Source organism: Hetaerina americana, unplaced genomic scaffold (assembly GCF_022747635.1).
Source record: "Hetaerina americana unplaced genomic scaffold, ioHetAmer1.1.p SCAF_9, whole genome shotgun sequence".
NCBI classification, from domain to species: domain Eukaryota; kingdom Metazoa; phylum Arthropoda; class Insecta; order Odonata; family Calopterygidae; genus Hetaerina; species Hetaerina americana.
The window spans coordinates 42939982-42959416 of record NW_027287538.1 but is presented as its reverse complement, the minus strand read 5'-3'; the positions used below and the strand labels follow the sequence as shown (position 1 = coordinate 42959416).

The window sequence follows — 19435 nt, the reverse complement described above, 5'->3', positions numbered from 1 at the left end:
TTAATTATTATTATCTGATTAACACATTCTTATTAATAACATCTGATTAATAACACTCCACTGCCTGAGGTTTAGACTATTTTGCTGTGAGTGTAACTTCATAGCTCTTGTTTTTAACATGATGCTTCAAGGTTGAGCCGGGAACAATTGAATATAATGAAGCTTCACTGTATACATTGCCAGTGATATCGTGAAAAGGGAAGTAACATTGTGTTGTAAAATTGGTGGTAATTTTGAGTTCTGTTCTTTCAAACTCATTTATAACGTTAAATTTACCCTTTCTTCATCCTGATCTGTTCTCTGAGGAGAATGAGAACAGCAAGGAGTAAATTATTATATGCAGTGATATATCACATCATCCCAATTACTTATCGTGTTAATTTGATTTTATGTTTACTAAAATATAGATGATAATGCATGCACAGTTAATTCCATTTTCTAACTTTCACTTCTTTTTAAATTGTAGGTTACAGAGAAGGAGATAAAAGGAGCTTGCTATTCATTGTTAGAATTCAATGGGAAGTTGTTAGCCAGTATCAATAATACTGTAAGTATGGTTTGTCAGTCAGTGGAATTATTTTTAATTTTTATGTCTACAATTTCAGTTTTAGTTGGAAAGCATCTGAGAATGTCCACGTACTACCTTGATCAAAAAGTTCCAGGAATAACCACCGTGTGGCGCTCCCATCGTTCCGATTTGAGTTCTGTTTTTTTTGTTAAATTGGTACATCTGTTGTTGATATTCCCTTTAAATCTTAGTGTCATAACTTGACATTTGCAAAAGTTACGTAGCCAAGAGTACATCTATCTCTGTGTGTGTTGGCGATTTTTTACAATTTCAGAAATGGATTTAAATTTGCAACAACGAACTTGTATTAAATTTTGCGTAAAAAACGGATTTAGTGGCGCACGGACGTTGGAAATGTTGGAAAAGTGTTTCGGCAACGATTCTCTAAAAAAAACGGTCGTTTACCAGTGGCACGAGCGGTTCAGAAGTGGTCGTGAGTCAATCGAAGATGATGAACGCAGTGGCAGACCATCGACATCGAAAGTCGGTGAAAAAATAGATAAAGTAAAAGAAATGTTGGTCAATAACCGCAAATTAACCATCAGAGAAATAGCGGAGGACTTGAACATTGCCTATGGATCCGCCCAAGACATTGTGGTTAATGATTTGGGTTTCCGTCGTGTAGCAGCAAAGTTGGTGCCAAAAGACCTCAATTTCATGCAAAAAAGAAACCGTGTTGACGTCGCAAAAGACATGATTTGCGAGGCTGAATCCGATCCCACATTCATCAAAAGGATCATTACTGGAGACGAGACGTGGGTTTATGAGTACGACACACAATCCAGACATCAGGCAAGTGAATGGCGTTCACCAAATGAGCCGAGACCAAAAAAACCACGTCGTTTTCAGTCAAAAAAGAAGGCAATGCTGACGGTTTTCATGGATTACAACGGTGTAGTGCATCATGAATTTTTGCCAGAAGGCCAGACAGTAAACAAAGAGTATTATTTGGGCGTTATGAGACGTTTGCGTGAAGCAATTCGCCGAAAGAGACCAGAAATGTGGGCAGAAAACTCGTGGATTTTGCACCATGATAACGCACCGTCGCACAGTGCTATCATTATTCGTAATTTTTTGACGAAAAATGCAACAAATACCATCCAACAGCCACCGAATTCACCTGATTTGGCTCCCTGTGACTTCTTTCTGTTCAATCGAGTTAAAAAACCATTACGGGGAACGCGTTTTAGCAGCCGAGAGGAAGTAATGGAAAAATCGCAGGAAGCACTGATGGACATACCGAAAACCGAATATAAAAAATGTTTCGAGGATTGGATCAAGCGCTGGCATAAGTGTGTTGCAGTCGATGGGGATTACTTTGAAGGGGACAATATAGATTTAGATGAATAAACTTGTATTTTTAATTTTCTGAATAAATTCCGGGAAATTTTTGATCAAGGTAGTAGTCATTGCACATTATATGCATTTTGATTTTGGAAAGAAATGTAATCCCATGAAATGCATCATGAACTTAGAATGAAGTAGCTTCTTTTATCACATTGATTTGTCCTGTTGTGTCAGCCATAGCAAAAGTGTCAAAATATTGCAATAAAATGATCGGATTTAGACATTTTTGTTGGGGTGGGGGTTCATGGAAGAAACCCTACCCCAATGAAGCCCCAAGCACTTAACATCTTGGTCCATTGTGCCAATTGATACTTAAACTGCCCTGTCCTAAGCAGACAGGGGACAAGAATAACAGGGTAGGGGTTTGGAGGTCACCTATCTAACCTCTGTCCAGAGCCAACATTGCTAAAATTGGCTATGTAATGGGAACTGGTGTGTCAGTGTACCTAAGGCCTTGCTCAAGGTGATTAGATGATCATGTGGTTGACATTTGGAAAACAAGTATTTATTTAAGCATGCCAAATGCAAATTGATGATTAAGGTACGAAGTTTTATGAAAAACATTCTATATACATTTTGGAATTATCATCAGGAGTTGGTCATAAATGGAGATAGATTTGATTAATTTATTTTTGAATAGGGGACGAGAGCAAAAAGGGGGTTGCCATAATATTGAATAAAAAGATAGGAGGATGCATAGTCAACTTCAAGCAAGCAACAGATAGAATATTACTTGTAGAGATAAAAGCAGAATCAGCAAATTTGGTCATTGTTCAGGTATAGATGCCACCAAGCAATCAAAAGGAGAAAGAAGTCGATAGGATATTTGATGAGTTAGAGGATATAATAGTGTACATTTCTGCAGGGAAAAAATTTGCTATTGATAAGGGATTGGAATACAACGGTAGGTGAAGAAGGAGATAGTGATGACATGGGGGGACTACGGTTTAGTTACAAGGAATAGCCACAGGGAGAAAGCAATTGAGTTCTGTAGAAGACAGGGGTTAGCCGTCACCAACACTTGGTTAGGACACCATAAAAGTCGTAGGTAATCATGGCAAATGCCAGGTGACTCAGAAAGGTATCAGTTAGATTATATTCTGGTTTGGCACAGGTTTAGGAACAGTGTGACCAATGTACACAGTTTTCCAGGAGTGGATGCAGACTCCGATCACAATTTAGTACTCATGAAGTGTAGTGTCTGATTCAAAAAGATAAGGCAGGGGTGGTGAATAAGGAAATAGAATGTAGAAGCATTAACTGGAATGAAAAGGAAGGAGTATCAGCTGGCTATAGAGAAAATCATAAGCAAGGGAAAGGAGCTGAGTACTATCGAGGAAAAACGGAATTTTTTCAAAAAAGGGATATCGAAAGCTGCAAAAGAAGCTATAGGAAAAGGGTAAGGAAACCGTGGATCATGGATGAGAAGATCAGACAGATAAGAGTGGAAAATGGAAGAATGCAAATACAGAGATAGGTAAAAGGAAGTGCCAAGAGTTGACTAATAAATTGAAACAGGTAACAAGTAGAGCAAAAGAAGCGTGGTAGAAGATGTAGAGTGAGGATTTGGAAAGTTTGCAGAGATTAATCTGCAACCTGTACATGTTACAGACTGCTCAGGTGTGAGCGGGGGATGGTGTGTCCGGATGGGCTGTGTTAGGGAGAGGTGTAAGACTGGGTTGTCCATCACCCGTACTCTTCATTGTATATGTGAAGGAAATGATTAAGAGGCATGGGAAAAACTGGAGATAGGATTGAAAGTTAGCGGGGAATCCGTAAAATCAGTTAGGTTTGCTGATAACCTAGCTTTAATTTGTCAGTCAGCCAAGGGGCTGTAAGCATTGCTGAGTGAATTGGAAATCGTCTGATAGATATGGTATGAGAATCAATATAAATAAAACAAAGGTAATGCGGTTTTCAAGAAAGAGATAGACAGAGTTTAACATTAGAATAGGAGGGCAAAAACTAGAGCAGGTGGAACAGTTTACGTATCTCAGAAATGTTTTAGACCAAAATGGATAAATTTTTAGGGACGTAAGGCGGAGAATTGTGCTAGGTAAAGAGGTTTTCATGAGGAGGAGAGAATTGATGACAGGGATGTTGAGTAAGGATGTTAAGAAAAGGCTCGTGAAAACTTAAATGTGGAGCATAGTTGTATACGGCATAGAAATGTGGTTATTGAACCTGTATGATAGGTATAGATTAGAGGCTTTTGAAATGTAAGTGTGGAGAAGGTTGAGTGGTCAGCAAGGAAAACAATTGAAGAAGTACTAGGTAAGGTGGGGGAAGAAGAGGGGGGCTTGTTGGGAGAAATTCTAAGTAGACAGGGAAGTGGATGAAGGGCATGTTGATTGGGAGTGGGTGGTGAAGACTGTGATAGAGGGGAGAATGTTGGGCAAACAAGGAAAGGACAGGAACAGGATAGGGATGTTGTACAGGATGAAGGGAGAAAGACAGTACCCAGAGATGAAGAGGGACTTGTAGAGTAGGATGTTAGGTTGTGTCTGTCAGGAGGGACAAAATATTTATAAGGTAGTTGTGTCCATACAAAACCTACCTTAATGAGTTAATTACCTTTTAAAAAAATTCCAATTTAGGTCGAAGAAAGCTTGCAAATAAAGTCTGAATGTGGTTTGCTGCCTAAATTTGTAATATGTAAGGACTTCGATTGTCCCTTAAGATACAGTGGAAATCTGAAAAAAAGACTAAGCTTTAAAATATGTTTTGAAAATGAAGTTATATTTTCTGTAACTGTGAAAAATTCCTTGTTAATCGCATATCTACCAAGGAGAATAATTTTGTGAATTTTTTACATGGTGGAGCAGTATATAGCAAGATATAGACAGGTTTTGTTCTGAGATGGGAAACCTTACCTAGTAGAAAACTCCTGGGGAGTCTACTTTGAAGAGACACCATTGAAGCACAAGATCATTTCTTACTGGAACATCTTGTTATTATCATGCATGAATCAGTAATAATGTGTATTATCTATTTATAATGAAGAAACATAGAATTGGAAAGCTGAGAAATAAGTTGCTAGGGATGCAAATAACAAAACCAAATTTTTATTTATAAATCAATAAGTTGATGAATTCCAAGAAAAAATTGTTTGAAATGAATATGATTTGAGCATTCTGTCCCAAATATTAATTGGGTGTACTATGAAATGCTCAAATAAGCAGTCTTGAATGAGATTTAAGAGGTAATGGTTAAATTGCAGTTAAATCAAAAAAAAATTTCAAGTTTGAATCATGGTTCATATGCATGCTTTATTCTAGAGGGCTCATTCCAACTGATGAATCCAAAAAGGATCGCTCATGTGCCAGAAATTTAGTTAATTCTATTGCCAAGTTTTATTCATGAATTGTTGACAAAACCCAGAATGTCTCAATGATTAAAAAAATCAGTTTTGATTGTGACTCTTGGTTGTCAAAGAAAGACACTAATAACATCCCATTGCATCTCCTTTTAAATGTATTGCATATATATTTATCAGTACCTTAACTCTTTTAAAATCATTGAATAACATCTTGGATGTGTGTACAGTGTGGTAGATATCTTCAAGTAAATTTTTTTCTTCAGCATTGCCATGTGGAACTTTGAATTAGTTATGTGCAATTGATTAATTTTAAAATTAAATTTGCATTTTTTTTGTAATTCATGTTTTGTGTTGGTCATTTATAATGTCACGATAAAAAATTATTTTACTTTCCATGTAATTTTTCAGGTGAGGTTGTTTGAATGGACTGCAGAGAAAGAATTGAGGCTGGAATGCAGTCACTTCAATAATATTATAGCACTTTATTTGAAGACGAAAGGAGACTTCATACTGGTTGGGGATTTAATGCGCTCTATGACACTTCTGCAGTATAAAACAATGGAAGGCAGCTTTGAGGAGGTATGTTTGTAGCATGTTCAAGAGATTAAATACTAAAACTAGACATGTATGGTGCTGATTCATGAAACTGCTTTCTAAGTTAATCATTGGTGACATGACATTTAAAGGAGGAATTTATTAGCATTTGTTGACTCAAAAATACCAGGTGTGTATAAGCTTAAATCCAATGTTTACTCACAGATGGCGATAGTATAGTAAGCGATTAAGTTACTATAGACACGCCATTCTTTTGTTTTTATGAAATTGACATCTGTTAACAAAATAATTGGTGCACATCATCAGCAATTTCATGCAGCTTAAATGTTTTGCATGGTGATGATGTCAAGTGTCTTGCCTAAAAAAGAGCATATGTCGGAAGCTTTGCTTTTCTATTTTAATTTGAAGAAATTGGCTGCTGAATCACATCGAATGCTTGTTGAGGTGTATGGTGATGATGCTTTATTGGAAATTACATGCAGAGATTGATTTTGTCTGTTTAAAGACTGCCATTTTGACCTGAGTGAAAAGGAGCATGAAAATCAGCCTAGGAAGGTTGAGAACCATCAATTGCATGCTCTTTTGGACAAAGATAAAATGCGATTGCAAAAAATGCTTGCCAAGCAAATGGATGTTACTCAACCAGCCATTTCCATGCACCTATGTGCCATGGGAAAGGTTCAAAAGTTTGGAAAAAAGGTGTCACATAAATTGAACAATAGGCAGATGGAACGATGTCAAAACACTTGCGAAATCTTGCTTGTCAGAGAAAAGAGAAAGTCATTCTTGCATGGGATGGTGACTGGCGAAGAAAAGTGGGTATACTTTGAAAATCCTAAATGCATAATAACCTTGGGTTGATCCTGGTCAACCATCGATATCATCCACAAGATGAAATCGCTTCAGACGGAAGACGATGTTGTGCATCTGGTGGGATCAGCAGGTTGTCATCTACTATGAGCTATTAAAACCTGGTGAAACTGTCAATGCCCATCGTTACCAGCAACAATTGATCAAATTGCACCATGCTTTGTGTGATAAAAGACCGGAATATGAGCAAATACTTGAAAAGCTGATTTTCCTCCTTGAAAACGCACCATGCGATAGATCAATAATGGTCATAGATCAATAATGGACCATAACTATTTGGAAGCACTCAACTGGGAGGTGGTACCTCATGCCGCTTATTCACCAGACTTGGCTCCTTTGGACTACCACCTGTTTTCGTCGATGGACCACGTGCTCGCTGAGCAGCAATTTAATACTTGCGCAGACGTCCAAAAAATGGCCTGATGAATGGTTGGCATTGAAAGAGAGGGAATTGTTTTGGCATGGTATTCACAAATTGCCTGAAAGATAGAAAAATGTGTTGTTAGCAAGGGATAATATTTTGAATAAATAATTTTTTCACCTTCTATGAACAAGAACGTGTGTTTTTCCGGCTAAAAAACAGCGGATTTAAGCTTATACACCTGGTACATGTCTGGTTCTGTATCTTGGTGGTCAATTCACCCCTTGAAGTAACCATTTCAAATGAAAATGTAGTGCTGAGCTCACGTTTTTGTTGCTAACTCATTGTATTTGGGCAAAAGCTCTGATTTGTGTTTCCAAAATTCCCATAACCAATGACTCAATCTAATAATTTTATCATCTATGATGCTCTTCATGTAAATCAATGCATTTAGAAGCTCACTTCATTTCTAAACCTGACAATAATATTCAGTTCCAAAATCTCTTAGAGATAAGCTGGATTTATCTTATTTTTCCCTGATTTTTTTGTGACTGTTTTTTAATTACTTATATTACCTCAATTAAATTATTTTTATGATGGTCATTACCATCATTATGTTAAATGACTGTTGGAGATGTTTTCTGCCAGTGTGTCAAACTGAACTGTGTGTAATGTAAATTTTCGTTTTGCTGGCTGAAAAAGCTTTTTTAATCAACTGAAAGATTGTTAAAGTTCTGACTGATGTTGGTAGTGGTAGTTTTTATCGGAGGCAACCAATTGCTAAGGTCGTTTGCGTCTTTAGGGATGGATGGGAAAGGAAGGGTGGAGAGAAACCTGGCATCGGCATTAGCTTACTCTTGTTGAAAGGTGCCAAGGGGTCTGCAGTTTAGCATCCCATCCGACGGATTTCGTACTCTCTACAAAACACCTTAAGTAGGGTTAGGGTTGCAGCTGAAAAATATTTGTCTCCAGGATTTGAACCCAGACCCTCTCGGTGAGAAGCCTGTATGTTAACCGCTGCACCATCGCGATCCCCTTAATGTTGGTATAAGATATATTAATCAATGAAATTAAATTGGTCAATCAAAGATATTAATTCAATGAAAATAATTTTGATAATGCTATGAAATGGTTTAAAGAAGATAAAAATATTGAAACTTGACGAAAAATTACAATTCTTGAAAAAGTAAGCAATAATTCCATCCTTCCTGGCCTCTCCTTCTTTTACACACTGTATTAATGCTAATCTTCCCAATGAGATTAGCAAGTTGAAAGTGAATATTAGTGTGAGGAAATTCCTAGAATGAGAGCTAAGAATACTAAATTTTATTTTTTAAGTATCAGCAATATCCAGCGATGATTTTGTGTTTATGCTTGTAGTAATAATGTTTAGAAAAATTTTGGTAATTGTATTTTTTTAAACTAGTGTTAGACCATTTACTTACTTTCAAGGTCACTTGAGTAAGTTGTGCAATGTTAAGAGTCCATTCAGTAACTTCGGTTTGTAAGAAAGTAAAAATTACTTGAGAATATAAAATTTGGAGTAGTCTGGGGTTTTCTTGGTTGATAGCAGTTACTTAACCTTGGGCGATCAGTAGTACCTGTATTTTTTGTGGGTACCTTGTTGTTTTCATTGGAAGAATACTATTGTTCACTAGTGTTTTGAGAGCAACTTGTTGAAACTGAAGAATGTTGGAAAATTTTACCTTAGTAGTATTCCATATTTTTTTGTTACAATAAAATTAGATTAAGAATTAGAAAAATCATGTATTCCAGCATGACTTTTTTTATGGTTGGTTGTATCTCAGTATGCATATAAACTTTATTTCCAGATGGCTAGAGACTATAATCCCAATTGGATGACAGCAGTTGAGATTTGGGATGACGATACTTTCCTTGGAGCTGAAAACTCGCTTAATTTATTTGTATGTCAAAAGGACAGGTAAGTAAAAGTATTTTTGTAACAAATTGACATTAGTTTGCTCTATTAGATCATGTTCAATTTAGATTTGGAGTCAGGAATGCCATTAACTTTGTACAGTCAATATCCATTATGCGAGTATATGTCTGACTTTACCTGACAAGCCCTTTTATTTTATGTGTTTGGAAATACTCTGGGAAAATATGGATTGTACCGGGAATGTTCTTCGAAAGTCATTGAATCTTAATCGTTCATGCAGTCTATCTCTGGGAACCCTATCAAGCTTATTAAGAGGTGTAATTTGTCAAATGAAAGAGTCAATGCATTATGTGAATAAAAAATAGACAAAACGCATGGTTAGTCCTTTTAATTGGATTTATACCTGGTGGTATTGAAAATAAAATAAGTTAGATATTATTCATTAATTCCTTCTTGATAGAACAAAAAATAGCTCAAAAGCTGTTCATAATAAAGCAGTAAGAAGATTGACCTTTGGTGAATTTAGTGTTCAATACGTAGTTAAAATGTTCACTCTTGTAATGTGCACTACACGTACGCATCATGAAAAAGTTATTACTCATACTCCTTATAAACCTTACAAAATAGAGATAAAAATATTTACGATTTTTTTCTATCATTTGTTCTATTTTCATTCACAGGAATACAAATATTGTGAATTGTAATGTATCTATTTTTATTTATCCTAGCTTTTCTCGCGTATTTAAGTTGTTTTGAGGTGCCATTGAATGCAATTACTAGTAATATTTTTATGTTGTATTTATGTTATTATGCATAATGATACATTGAAAATCATTTTCTCGATATCATAGAGTCATACTCGTACAAATACAAAATACTATCCTCATTAAAGTTACATTTATTAACTGAAATCTCATAATACTTTTGTGTATAATTATAGTGATACATTTCTGTGGTCTGAGATTTGTTGCATGAGTAGAGGTGTGTGGTTATTAATAAATATATATATTTTTTGAGTATTTTTTTTAAGCACGATGAGGATCTGTACATGTTATTGGTTTAGTTCATTTGTTTCTCCTGTGTTTTACTTAAGTTGTGTATTCAAGTTGGCCAATAAACTTGATTCAGAAGCTTTCTTGGGGGAAACTCATTGTTAGGTTTATGTGATAGATAATAACAATTTTGGCTGGACTTCATATCCTTGTAATTTTTTAATTGCTTTTTCATTTTACAAATCTAGTGCTGCTACAACAGATGAGGAAAGGCAGCAAATGCAGGAGGTGGGGCAATTTCATTTGGGAGACATGGTGAATGTTTTTCGTCATGGTTCACTGGTCATGCAAAATGTTAGTGATATGTCTACTCCTACCCATGGTTGTGTCTTGTTTGGTACTGTCAGTGGCACAATAGGTAAGTTTTTGTATTTTTTTTAATAATTCCTTTTTTATTGGCCATTCATATGTAAATTTCCATTGTGCCAGTTGAAATTTATAAGGGTGATCTGAAAAGTTCTGAACGTGATGATGACAGGGATAAGTTATGTTTTTGAAAAATTTTAGTTTTCTGCATAATTGCATTTAATATTAATACGAGGGTCATCCGGAAAGTAGTACCCGTTCGTGCCGCATGAAGTGCTGACGACGCGAGTAGCCGCTGGACGAGGTCAGATAGCTTCAGTGGCTTGTCTGCCTTCTCTGAGCCAAGTTGCGTGACGCTAGCATTGCCTGTGTTGTTTCTGTGATTGTTTACAATGTTTAAAAAAATTGAGAACGCCGCCAGTTGTGAAGTGAGGGCAGTGATTAAATTCCTCAATGCAAGAAACGTTCGCCCATGTGATATTCATTGCCAATTAAAGGAGGTGTATGGAGACAATGTAATGGACGAGTCGTCTGTTCGGCGGTGGTGTCGCAACTTCAACATGGGGAGGGGGAACACACACGACGATGAGCGTTCGGGGAGACCGTCTGTCATTACAGACCAACTGGTGAGCTCAGTTGACGAATTCGTGAGGAACGATCGGCGCGTCACAATTGATGACATCTGTGAGCATTTTCCCAATGTTTCTCGAACAATTGTTCATGAAATTGTTAAACACCATCTGCATTATGCAAAAATTTGTGCAAGATGGGTCCCTCGCGTATCTCAATGAGCTGGCGGCGAAGGACTATGCAGCAGGAATACAGAAACTTGTCACACGTTATGACAAATGCCTTAATTTGCTTGGAGATTATGTTGAGAAGTAGTTTAAAGTATCCTCTTTCAAATAAAATTTTTTATGTTTGTTAATATTTACTTTTGTGTCTTTATTTCACGAACGGGTACTACTTTCCGGATGACCCTCGTATATTACATCCAGCATTGTTCTAGTGTCATTATCCCATTTCTATAGTGTTTGTCCAGAAGGGCCGCGAAGTACTCTTCTACAGCCAAAATTGCTTCTTGGTTGGAAGAAAAAATATTTACCAGTGAGGAAACTTTTGAGTTTTTGGGATTAGTGGAAGTCTGAGGGAGCAAAATCCTGGGAATACGGTGGATATTCCAGCTCTTCATGGTGCAAATCCCTCAATTTTCTCATTGCCAAGACACTATTGTGAGCAATTGCATTGTCCTGGTGCAAAACTATTTTTTTTCCTCAGTAATTTGGGTCTGCTTTAACAAATTTTTTAATCCAATTTGTTTAGATGGTTAGCGTAGTACTCTCCAATTATAGTTTTATATTTTTCAAGATATTCGATCGACAGAATTCCTTTCACATTCCAAAAAACTGATGCCACAACCTTTCACACCGATGGCACCATCTTTGCGTTCTTTAGAGCTGAAGAACCAGCCTCTATCCTCTGCATGGATTGTTGTATCGATTCTGGTGTGTAATGGCGATTCCATGTGTCATTCACTGTCGCATATCAATGCTGAAAGTCACTCGTTAATCATAAAGGGTGCACCAAGCACTGTTTGGAAAGTGTCATCCGAATACATGTTTATGATCTACAGTAAGGATACACAGCACCCATCTTGGGCAAAGCATTGTCATATGCAATTCCTATTGTAAAGTTTGACAGATGCATTCTTTTGATATCCCTACAGTATTAGCAATTTTGCACACCTTTGTATGCTGATCTTCCAATATCATATCATGCCTTTTTTTTGATTTCTGATGTGTTTTAACTTTTTGGTCATACTTCTCGTGGATCATCTTGGAGACTTTCATGCACGTTTAAATTTGACTGCCCATTTCTTTGTGGTGGAAACTGAAGAAGAGTCCACATACACATTTACAATTCTGGAATGAAGTTCAGACAGCATTAAGTATTCTTTTATGAAGAATTTTATCACTGAATGAAGTTTGATTTTTTCCATTTCTAACACATACACTGCAACTGATTCAAAAGACTGCCTACTGTGAATTGCTGGATGGAATGGCTTTTAATTTCACATGGCATCTTCTCACAGTTGCGCCAACGTAAGAGAAAAAATCATGCCAGCAGTGATAACATCTATGGACAAGGGTGAGAAATTTTCAGACCACCCTCGTATATCTTTGATGAAATACCATATCTGTCCGAATAGGAGTAGACCCCAGATTTAAGCTGAACCCCCAGAAATCACTGACATAATTTGAAAAAAAGTAATTTTTAAAGATTTTATGCCGAGGCATTCAGGGCATGTACAGATAACCTGAAAAACGAATACATTATACATTGCATTTTTACATGGGTAATGTGAGAAAGAGTTGTAATGATAAGCATAAAGGTATGTTTCTTTAAACATGAGTTCAACTTTCCATGCCCTCAATGCAATGGACTTCTCTATGGTGTAGAACACTACAACTAGCTTTCAGGGCCACTGTAATTTTTTTCAGGAGCAATTCAGAAGTGGAAGGGCTCATGTGTACCAAGTATGGCGGATGCTCTGTAGTTTCTTATTGCCTCTGTGATTTTAATTTTGCAGCGTCATTTAACTGTGTAGAATCCACCTCTAAAAACACTCTTGCATGAGTAAAATAATGAATGTGATTGCTTCTTGAAATTCTATTCTTTTCATATCTCTGCAATTCCATGCCTGCATATCCCATGCTGGGGATCAATTCTATAAGTCACATGACTCAAACAAGTTCCCTTGTCAGTGCTCTGCTCTTTGAAAAGCAGCCTTTTTATTGCTTTTCAATTGCCTCTAAAATCAACTATAAACAGAGCACAGTGTCTTTCTGTCCCCCATTGCATTAATTGTAATTCATGGGATTAGCCTAGTCGGTGAAGTCTATATTTCTGTAATTACATGCATTTATATTTAGACAAATATGGTCCTGGCTTTTGGCGTTACACTCTCAAGTAAGCACATTTTTACATCAAGCAAGTATCATCTTTTCCTCTCAGATTTTGTGTATGAACAATATGTATGAACAACCATTCATGTCAAACATGATGTCTCTGTGATGTTTTACCATCGCGTGTTGGTACCAAAATGAAAATTCTTGAAGCAAACTTTGAATATCTACTCTATTGTCAGCAGTTACGTTAAACTGACAGTGGTATTCAAAATTCTGTCATCGGCTGATATTTCTATCAGTTACCAGTTGCAACTACCCTAATGATAGCCTTGTTATTCATGAATGTCATTGTATTTGAGTATTTAAAATGTGTCAGTTTTATGACTCATGCTATACAAGGTGTGATCAAAAAAATGGACTGATTTTATAATTTGTTAATTTCAATGGATACAGCTAAATCAAACTTGTCGCCTTCAAAGTATATGCCTTGGCTGACGACACACCTTTGCCAATGTTTGGTCCAGCTCTCAAACCCTGCCTGGTAAGCCGCCTTAGGGATCCTCTTCAGGTCTGCCGTAAAATTAGTTTTAATGTCCGCAATAGAGTCAAATCGGTGCCCTTAACAGGTTGATTTTAACTTAGGAAACAAAAAAAACTGATGGAACCACGTCTTGAGAGTAGGACGGATCACGGAAGTTCTGGTTCTGGCAAAAAACTGTTCATCAGTCAGCACCCACGGGATGAATTTTGATGCGACGCGCATCATGCCTGAAATGTCTTTCAAAATTGTCTGACAGGATCCAAAACTAATGTTTTCTTCCTCGGCTATCTCCCTAACAGTTAAACGGCGATTTGTCTATACCAAATAGTTCACCAATTTGACTTGGTTGGGGTCTGTCGAAGTGGAAGATCCGCTCGCAAAGCTTCATCTGTCGAGGTTCTGCCCAATTTAAAACAACTGTACCACTCTAAACACTGGCTTCGGCTTTTAGCTTCATTAACAAAGGTGTGCTGAATCATTCCAAATGTCTCCGCAGCACTTTGGCCAAGTTTGAAACAAAATTTCACGCACACACGATGTTCCTGTACTTCCTTCATTACTGCCATTACATGCGGCGATGAACAGGTTAAGACACATACCGCTGCTGCTGCATAAGGACTCAATATAAACAAATGTAATACCTCTCGTTTTAGTCTTCAGATGTATCGCTAGATGGCACACTGTCTTGTTTCGATCCGCTGAATGGTTTGTGAATAAAATCAGTCCAGTCTTTTTTTGATCACACCTTGTATTTTCGTTTTAACATTCTATAGTACGATCGGAACACTTTCTGTTAGCATGGAATTGCATTGAGGATGTTGTTGAGTTCCATTCAATCAGTTCCTAAAATCTGGAACATACTATTCAGCAGACTTTAATGTATTCTATTGCCATTATTCATGCCTTTTTAATGTCCATCTTCTATAAAATTCTGTTAAATTTCTGAGACTATGTGAAGTGTACTAATTATTAAAATGTTGACGTGGCCAAGTTAAGGGTGGTTTCATAACTGCTAACCCTGAGGAGAAAGAGTGTTTTGGTGTATCTCATGTCTTTTATTTCTCTAGTGCCCCAAGCATTTCTGATGGCAATTCTCTCACCTGCCACTTTGGGAGGTGCCTGTTGGAAGACTAGGAACTACATGCTATTCAAAATTATGAAATTCTTTGTAGCAAACACTTAATTCATGAGAACACTTATCTGGAAACATCACATATTATACCAGAGTGGGCAAATGATTTGAGAGTTCATGAAATTGGGTTAAAGCTTGAAATAAGTTTGTTTTTGATTTTACAGTTTTTTCAATGTTTTGTTACAGGACTGGTCACACAAATTCCTCCTCACTTTTATGAGTTTCTCAGAGACTTGCAGGACAGATTAACTCAAGTGATAAAGTCTGTTGGGAAGGTTGAGCATTCTCAATGGAGGTCATTCACTACAGACATCAAAACGGAGCCTTGTGAAGGATTCATTGATGGTGACCTAATTGAAAGCTTTCTGGACCTCTCCCAAGATAAAATGCAAGAGGTTGCACAAGGCTTACAGGTGTGTGTGTGTGTTTTCATTCTGTTACTATGGTTGAGTTGTAATCATCATTTTCTGTGATAAAACAATTTTCCTACAAGTTTTCAAGAGTAATCAAGTATTGTAATTTTATTTGCAGATCCCTGCAGCATGTGATGGGAAAAGGGTAAGATATTTTATCCAGCTCATTTCACTCTCTTTACGAGGGTTGCTATTTATATTTTGAGCCTTGACAACACTAAATGCTTTAGGCTGACGTTTCCATCTGAAAGTTTGACCTTTTTAATGCTAACTCTCTTCAGGACATTTTGTCGTTTGATCATAACTTGTGCTGTTTACAGTGACTCTAAAATTTTGCCTCGGCGAAGAAATGGAGTTAACTTGTGAACACTTTTGAATGGTGATTTTTTATGAATTTAAATGTTGATTATCTAGACAGGAATGCATCCATCACCTTACTTCCACGTTTGGCGATGAAGCCCGGTCCTTTGCGCCTGTGAAACGCTGGTATAACAAATTCCATCATGGCCACCGTTCTCTCAGCAACGAAAGTCGTTAAGGTCATCCAAAATCAGTTATTGTGTCAGAAAACATTGATGCTGTGCGAGAAATATTAAAGGAAGATTGTCATATGACTTATTTTGAGATTGAGGCATCCTTGGGGATTAGTATTGCAAGGATCAATAAGATGTTGCATGAGCTGTGAAAAACATTTGCTTGCGTTGTATCCTGCATAATTTGACAAAAGCTCAAGAAGATACTTGTGTTGATTGTTGCCAAGAAATACTCAAGAAATACAATTGTGGCGCATCAGAAGCTGTATATAACATCTACACAGGTGATGAATCGTGGATTTATACACATGAGCTCGAATTAAAACAGCAATCCACTGTATGTGACAAGCCAAATCCGACTAAAGTGATTTGCGCACAAAGCACATCGAAGCAATGATCACCTGTTTCTTCGGAATAACTGGAATGTGGCAACCGTACCATTAGAGCAACAATGTAAAACTGTGAATTCTGAATGGTACATCAGCATTTGTTTACCAGAAGTGCTTAGTGAAATATGGAAAAAGAAGCGGCAACATTCTTCATCATGACAATGCAAACTCTCACATATCGGAATCTGAAACAACTACCTATTTGACTGACCAAAACATCAAATTGATGGGTCATCCTCCGTACAGCCCTGATTTAGCACCAAATGACTTCTTTATATTCCGGAATATCAAGAAAAAATTCCATGACCAACGTTTTTCAGCACTTGAATCCTTTGGTGCATTGATGCATTCAAAACCATGTTTTTTAGGTACCACAATCGGAATGGAAAAAGTGTTATGAAAATTGGTTTGAGCGCTTGCAAAAGTGCATTGATTATCGTGGAGAATACTTCAAAAAACAATAAAGCCCTTTTCAACAGTAAATTAATTTATTATCATTATTAGGCTCAAAATATAATTAGCAACCCTCATAATACCCTTTCAGAATGAATCAAAGTAGCCTATAAAGTATCTTTAATCAAATTTTGTTTATGTTTAGTCACATGAACTAGGAAATATGAATTTAATTCCCTAAAAAGTTGTCATTTTGATTGTATTTGGTTAAAATATCTAATACTCACTTTGATATTTCAATTAGTTGAGAACAAAGAAACCCTATGACATTACCCTTTGTGGATTTCTCGAGCTCGTTATCATGGTTTCAAAGTTCCGCATCTTTGCATGATGGTCACCTTATTTCTGATGCAGTTGCTGATCTTTACTCCAAATTTTGCCGAAGGTGATGTAAATTTTGTTTATTAAAATACTTAATTCTTTTTAGATGGATACTGGAAGTGAAATCAAGCAAGAAGCCACGGTGGATGATTTGGTGAAGGTTGTAGAAGACTTGACCAGAATACATTAAAATATGATTGTGAGGACAACTAAGTGAAAATGTGCGATGGATACATGAAGATTTTTTGGAGTCTTAATAGGCATTTGTCCGAGTACGTAATGAAGGTTGTTGCACTGATGACTTTAGAGGTCTATACATAACTGGGTAACATCTGTGAACATGGAGCTTGTTATTTTTAAGCCAAAGGCTTAAAGGATTAGGACATATTTTTGCAGGAAACATGGAAAAAACATGAGGTGTTGAATCTCAGTTGCAAAAAAGTATGGGAAACTACATCTAAAATCAGTTGAGTTCCATTATTTGAATTGTCTTTAAGTTATCAATATTCTATGAATCTTGCTGTAACTTTGTGAGGATCATACAAAAATGTAAGTTGAACTGTGTTGCTTGCCTTGTACATTTTGTGGTGAAGAAACCAGTATTTCTTGTGTGAGTAAAGATATATTGTGTTTTGTATAAATGTAGTTGTATTTTGAATTTTCCTTTGTACAGAAAAATGTCACATTTGAGTTGTTCCTCAGTTTACAATGTAGGCACCTAAGTTCCTAAACCGTGCGTAAGACTGGATTTTAAGTACATAATTTTGTAGTCTTGGGCTATTATTAAAATTAAAATTTTACCTAACCTCCAATTATTGCCATACATTTGTATCTTTAGTTAAGGTGGCAGTCAAGTAGAGGCACAGATGATGATGACCTGCTTCTTCAACTTTGTACAAAGTGATACATGAAGTCTGAACTCATTGCAGCCACCATTTTTACAATTGGTACAGAGGTGGCCTGAAGTGATTTGCATATTTTATCATAGGTTTTGTTTCTTTGGACTGTTTCACAATCATTTGCAGTGTGTAAGGAACTGTATATTTTATGGCTCAGTGTTATTTTGTGTGTATGTACATATATTTGAATGCCTAATGTAAAGCTACTTGAAAAGCATGATATACAGTAAAAGAACAAGTTTTGACTTTTCTCTTGGTAATCCATGCTAATTTTCCTAAACGATTTTATGGAATTATAAACCAATTTAGTTTTACCTTCAACTTGAAATCGATCAAGCTTTTTTTTGAATTGTCAGGATTAACCATGAGTTCTACATTTTGTTTCCTATCATTTTAAGAAACCATGCTTATGACTTTTCTGGGTTACGAACTTCGGTGTGAGTTATATTTTTCCTTACTGGTTTATAAAATACAAGATGCTATTGAAATAGTAAACATATGAAAGATGAACACGTAATTAATCTAGTGACAGCAGTGTGGGTTGAAACTTTGTTCAGCAATATATTTCAGTTTTTTTTATGTCAATTGTGTGTGCATGTGTCACAATTTGTATGTAATTATCATTCGGATGTTTTTAGGAACTAGGTGACATTTTTTGATATTCAGAAATTTTACAACCACAAGAAAATGGAATTAGCAATTTTCTTACATGATTAATATCTTTATGAACTGGATATTGCTGATTAATATTTATGTGGCTGCAATATGCATAGGTGGGAGAGAATGAGGTGTCTTGAAAATAGAAAATTTTGTAGAAGAATGAGGTGTCTTGAAAATATTAATTCGAAACCGATGCTAGATTTTCTTTGAGGTACCAGTGGTGTATTCATAATGTGAGCGGTGATTTAGCTCAAATCCATGCCACCTTAAGTATTAATGGCAAAGCCACTTGATACGTTGGGCTATGAAAGAATGATCCGAGCTCATAAGGTTCTGGTAGTAGTAGTTTTTAGGGGAGGCGAATGACAACTGAAGTCATTTGCGCCATAGGGGATGGACAGGAAAGGATGAAGGGTGGAGAGAAACCTGGCGTCGGCATTAGCCTACTCTTTGTGAAAGGTGCCAAGGGGTTCTCAGTTTAACGTCCCATCTGACGGATGGCGTACTCACTCGAAGTGCCCTCCACAAAGCACCTCAAGTAGGGATCGAGATGCCTCTGAAAAATATTCAACACCGCCGGGATTTGAACCCGTGCCCTCAGGGTGGGAAGCCGGTATGTTAGCCCCCGCACCATCTCGATCCCCCAAGGTTCTGGTATATGCTTTTCCAAATTGAGTGGGATTATTTTAATAGTGGCATTGCTGAATGGTAATTGGAAAGTTTCTCTTGATGATTTTAGTCCACGAGAGGAAATTTTGTTTCTGAAAACAAAGACCCCCTTTCATTTTTGTGCCATTTACAAGCAGTAGTTGCTTGTCTACTCCACTTAGTGAATATTATTTTAGCAATATTTTTATTCCATACTCTATTATAGCTGTCACAATTGAGCTCAAGTTTTGAGTTTGGC

General features: G+C 36.7%; 1 protein-coding gene across 1 annotated transcript in view; it reads left to right on the top strand.

Moving 5' to 3' along the window:
• pic (DNA damage-binding protein pic) overlaps nucleotides 1-17610 on the top strand; it is a 47847-nt gene extending 30237 nt beyond the window's left edge. Inside the window, exons 18-24 of the mRNA XM_071597506.1 lie at nucleotides 467-547; nucleotides 5643-5813; nucleotides 8853-8962; nucleotides 10161-10330; nucleotides 15047-15273; nucleotides 15392-15418; nucleotides 17076-17610. Of these exons, the coding sequence (XP_071453607.1) occupies nucleotides 467-547; nucleotides 5643-5813; nucleotides 8853-8962; nucleotides 10161-10330; nucleotides 15047-15273; nucleotides 15392-15418; nucleotides 17076-17159 (870 nt within the window). The 3' untranslated portion in view covers nucleotides 17160-17610. The remainder of the gene's footprint in view (nucleotides 1-466; nucleotides 548-5642; nucleotides 5814-8852; nucleotides 8963-10160; nucleotides 10331-15046; nucleotides 15274-15391; nucleotides 15419-17075) is intronic.
• The last annotated feature ends 1825 nt before the right edge of the window (nucleotides 17611-19435 follow it).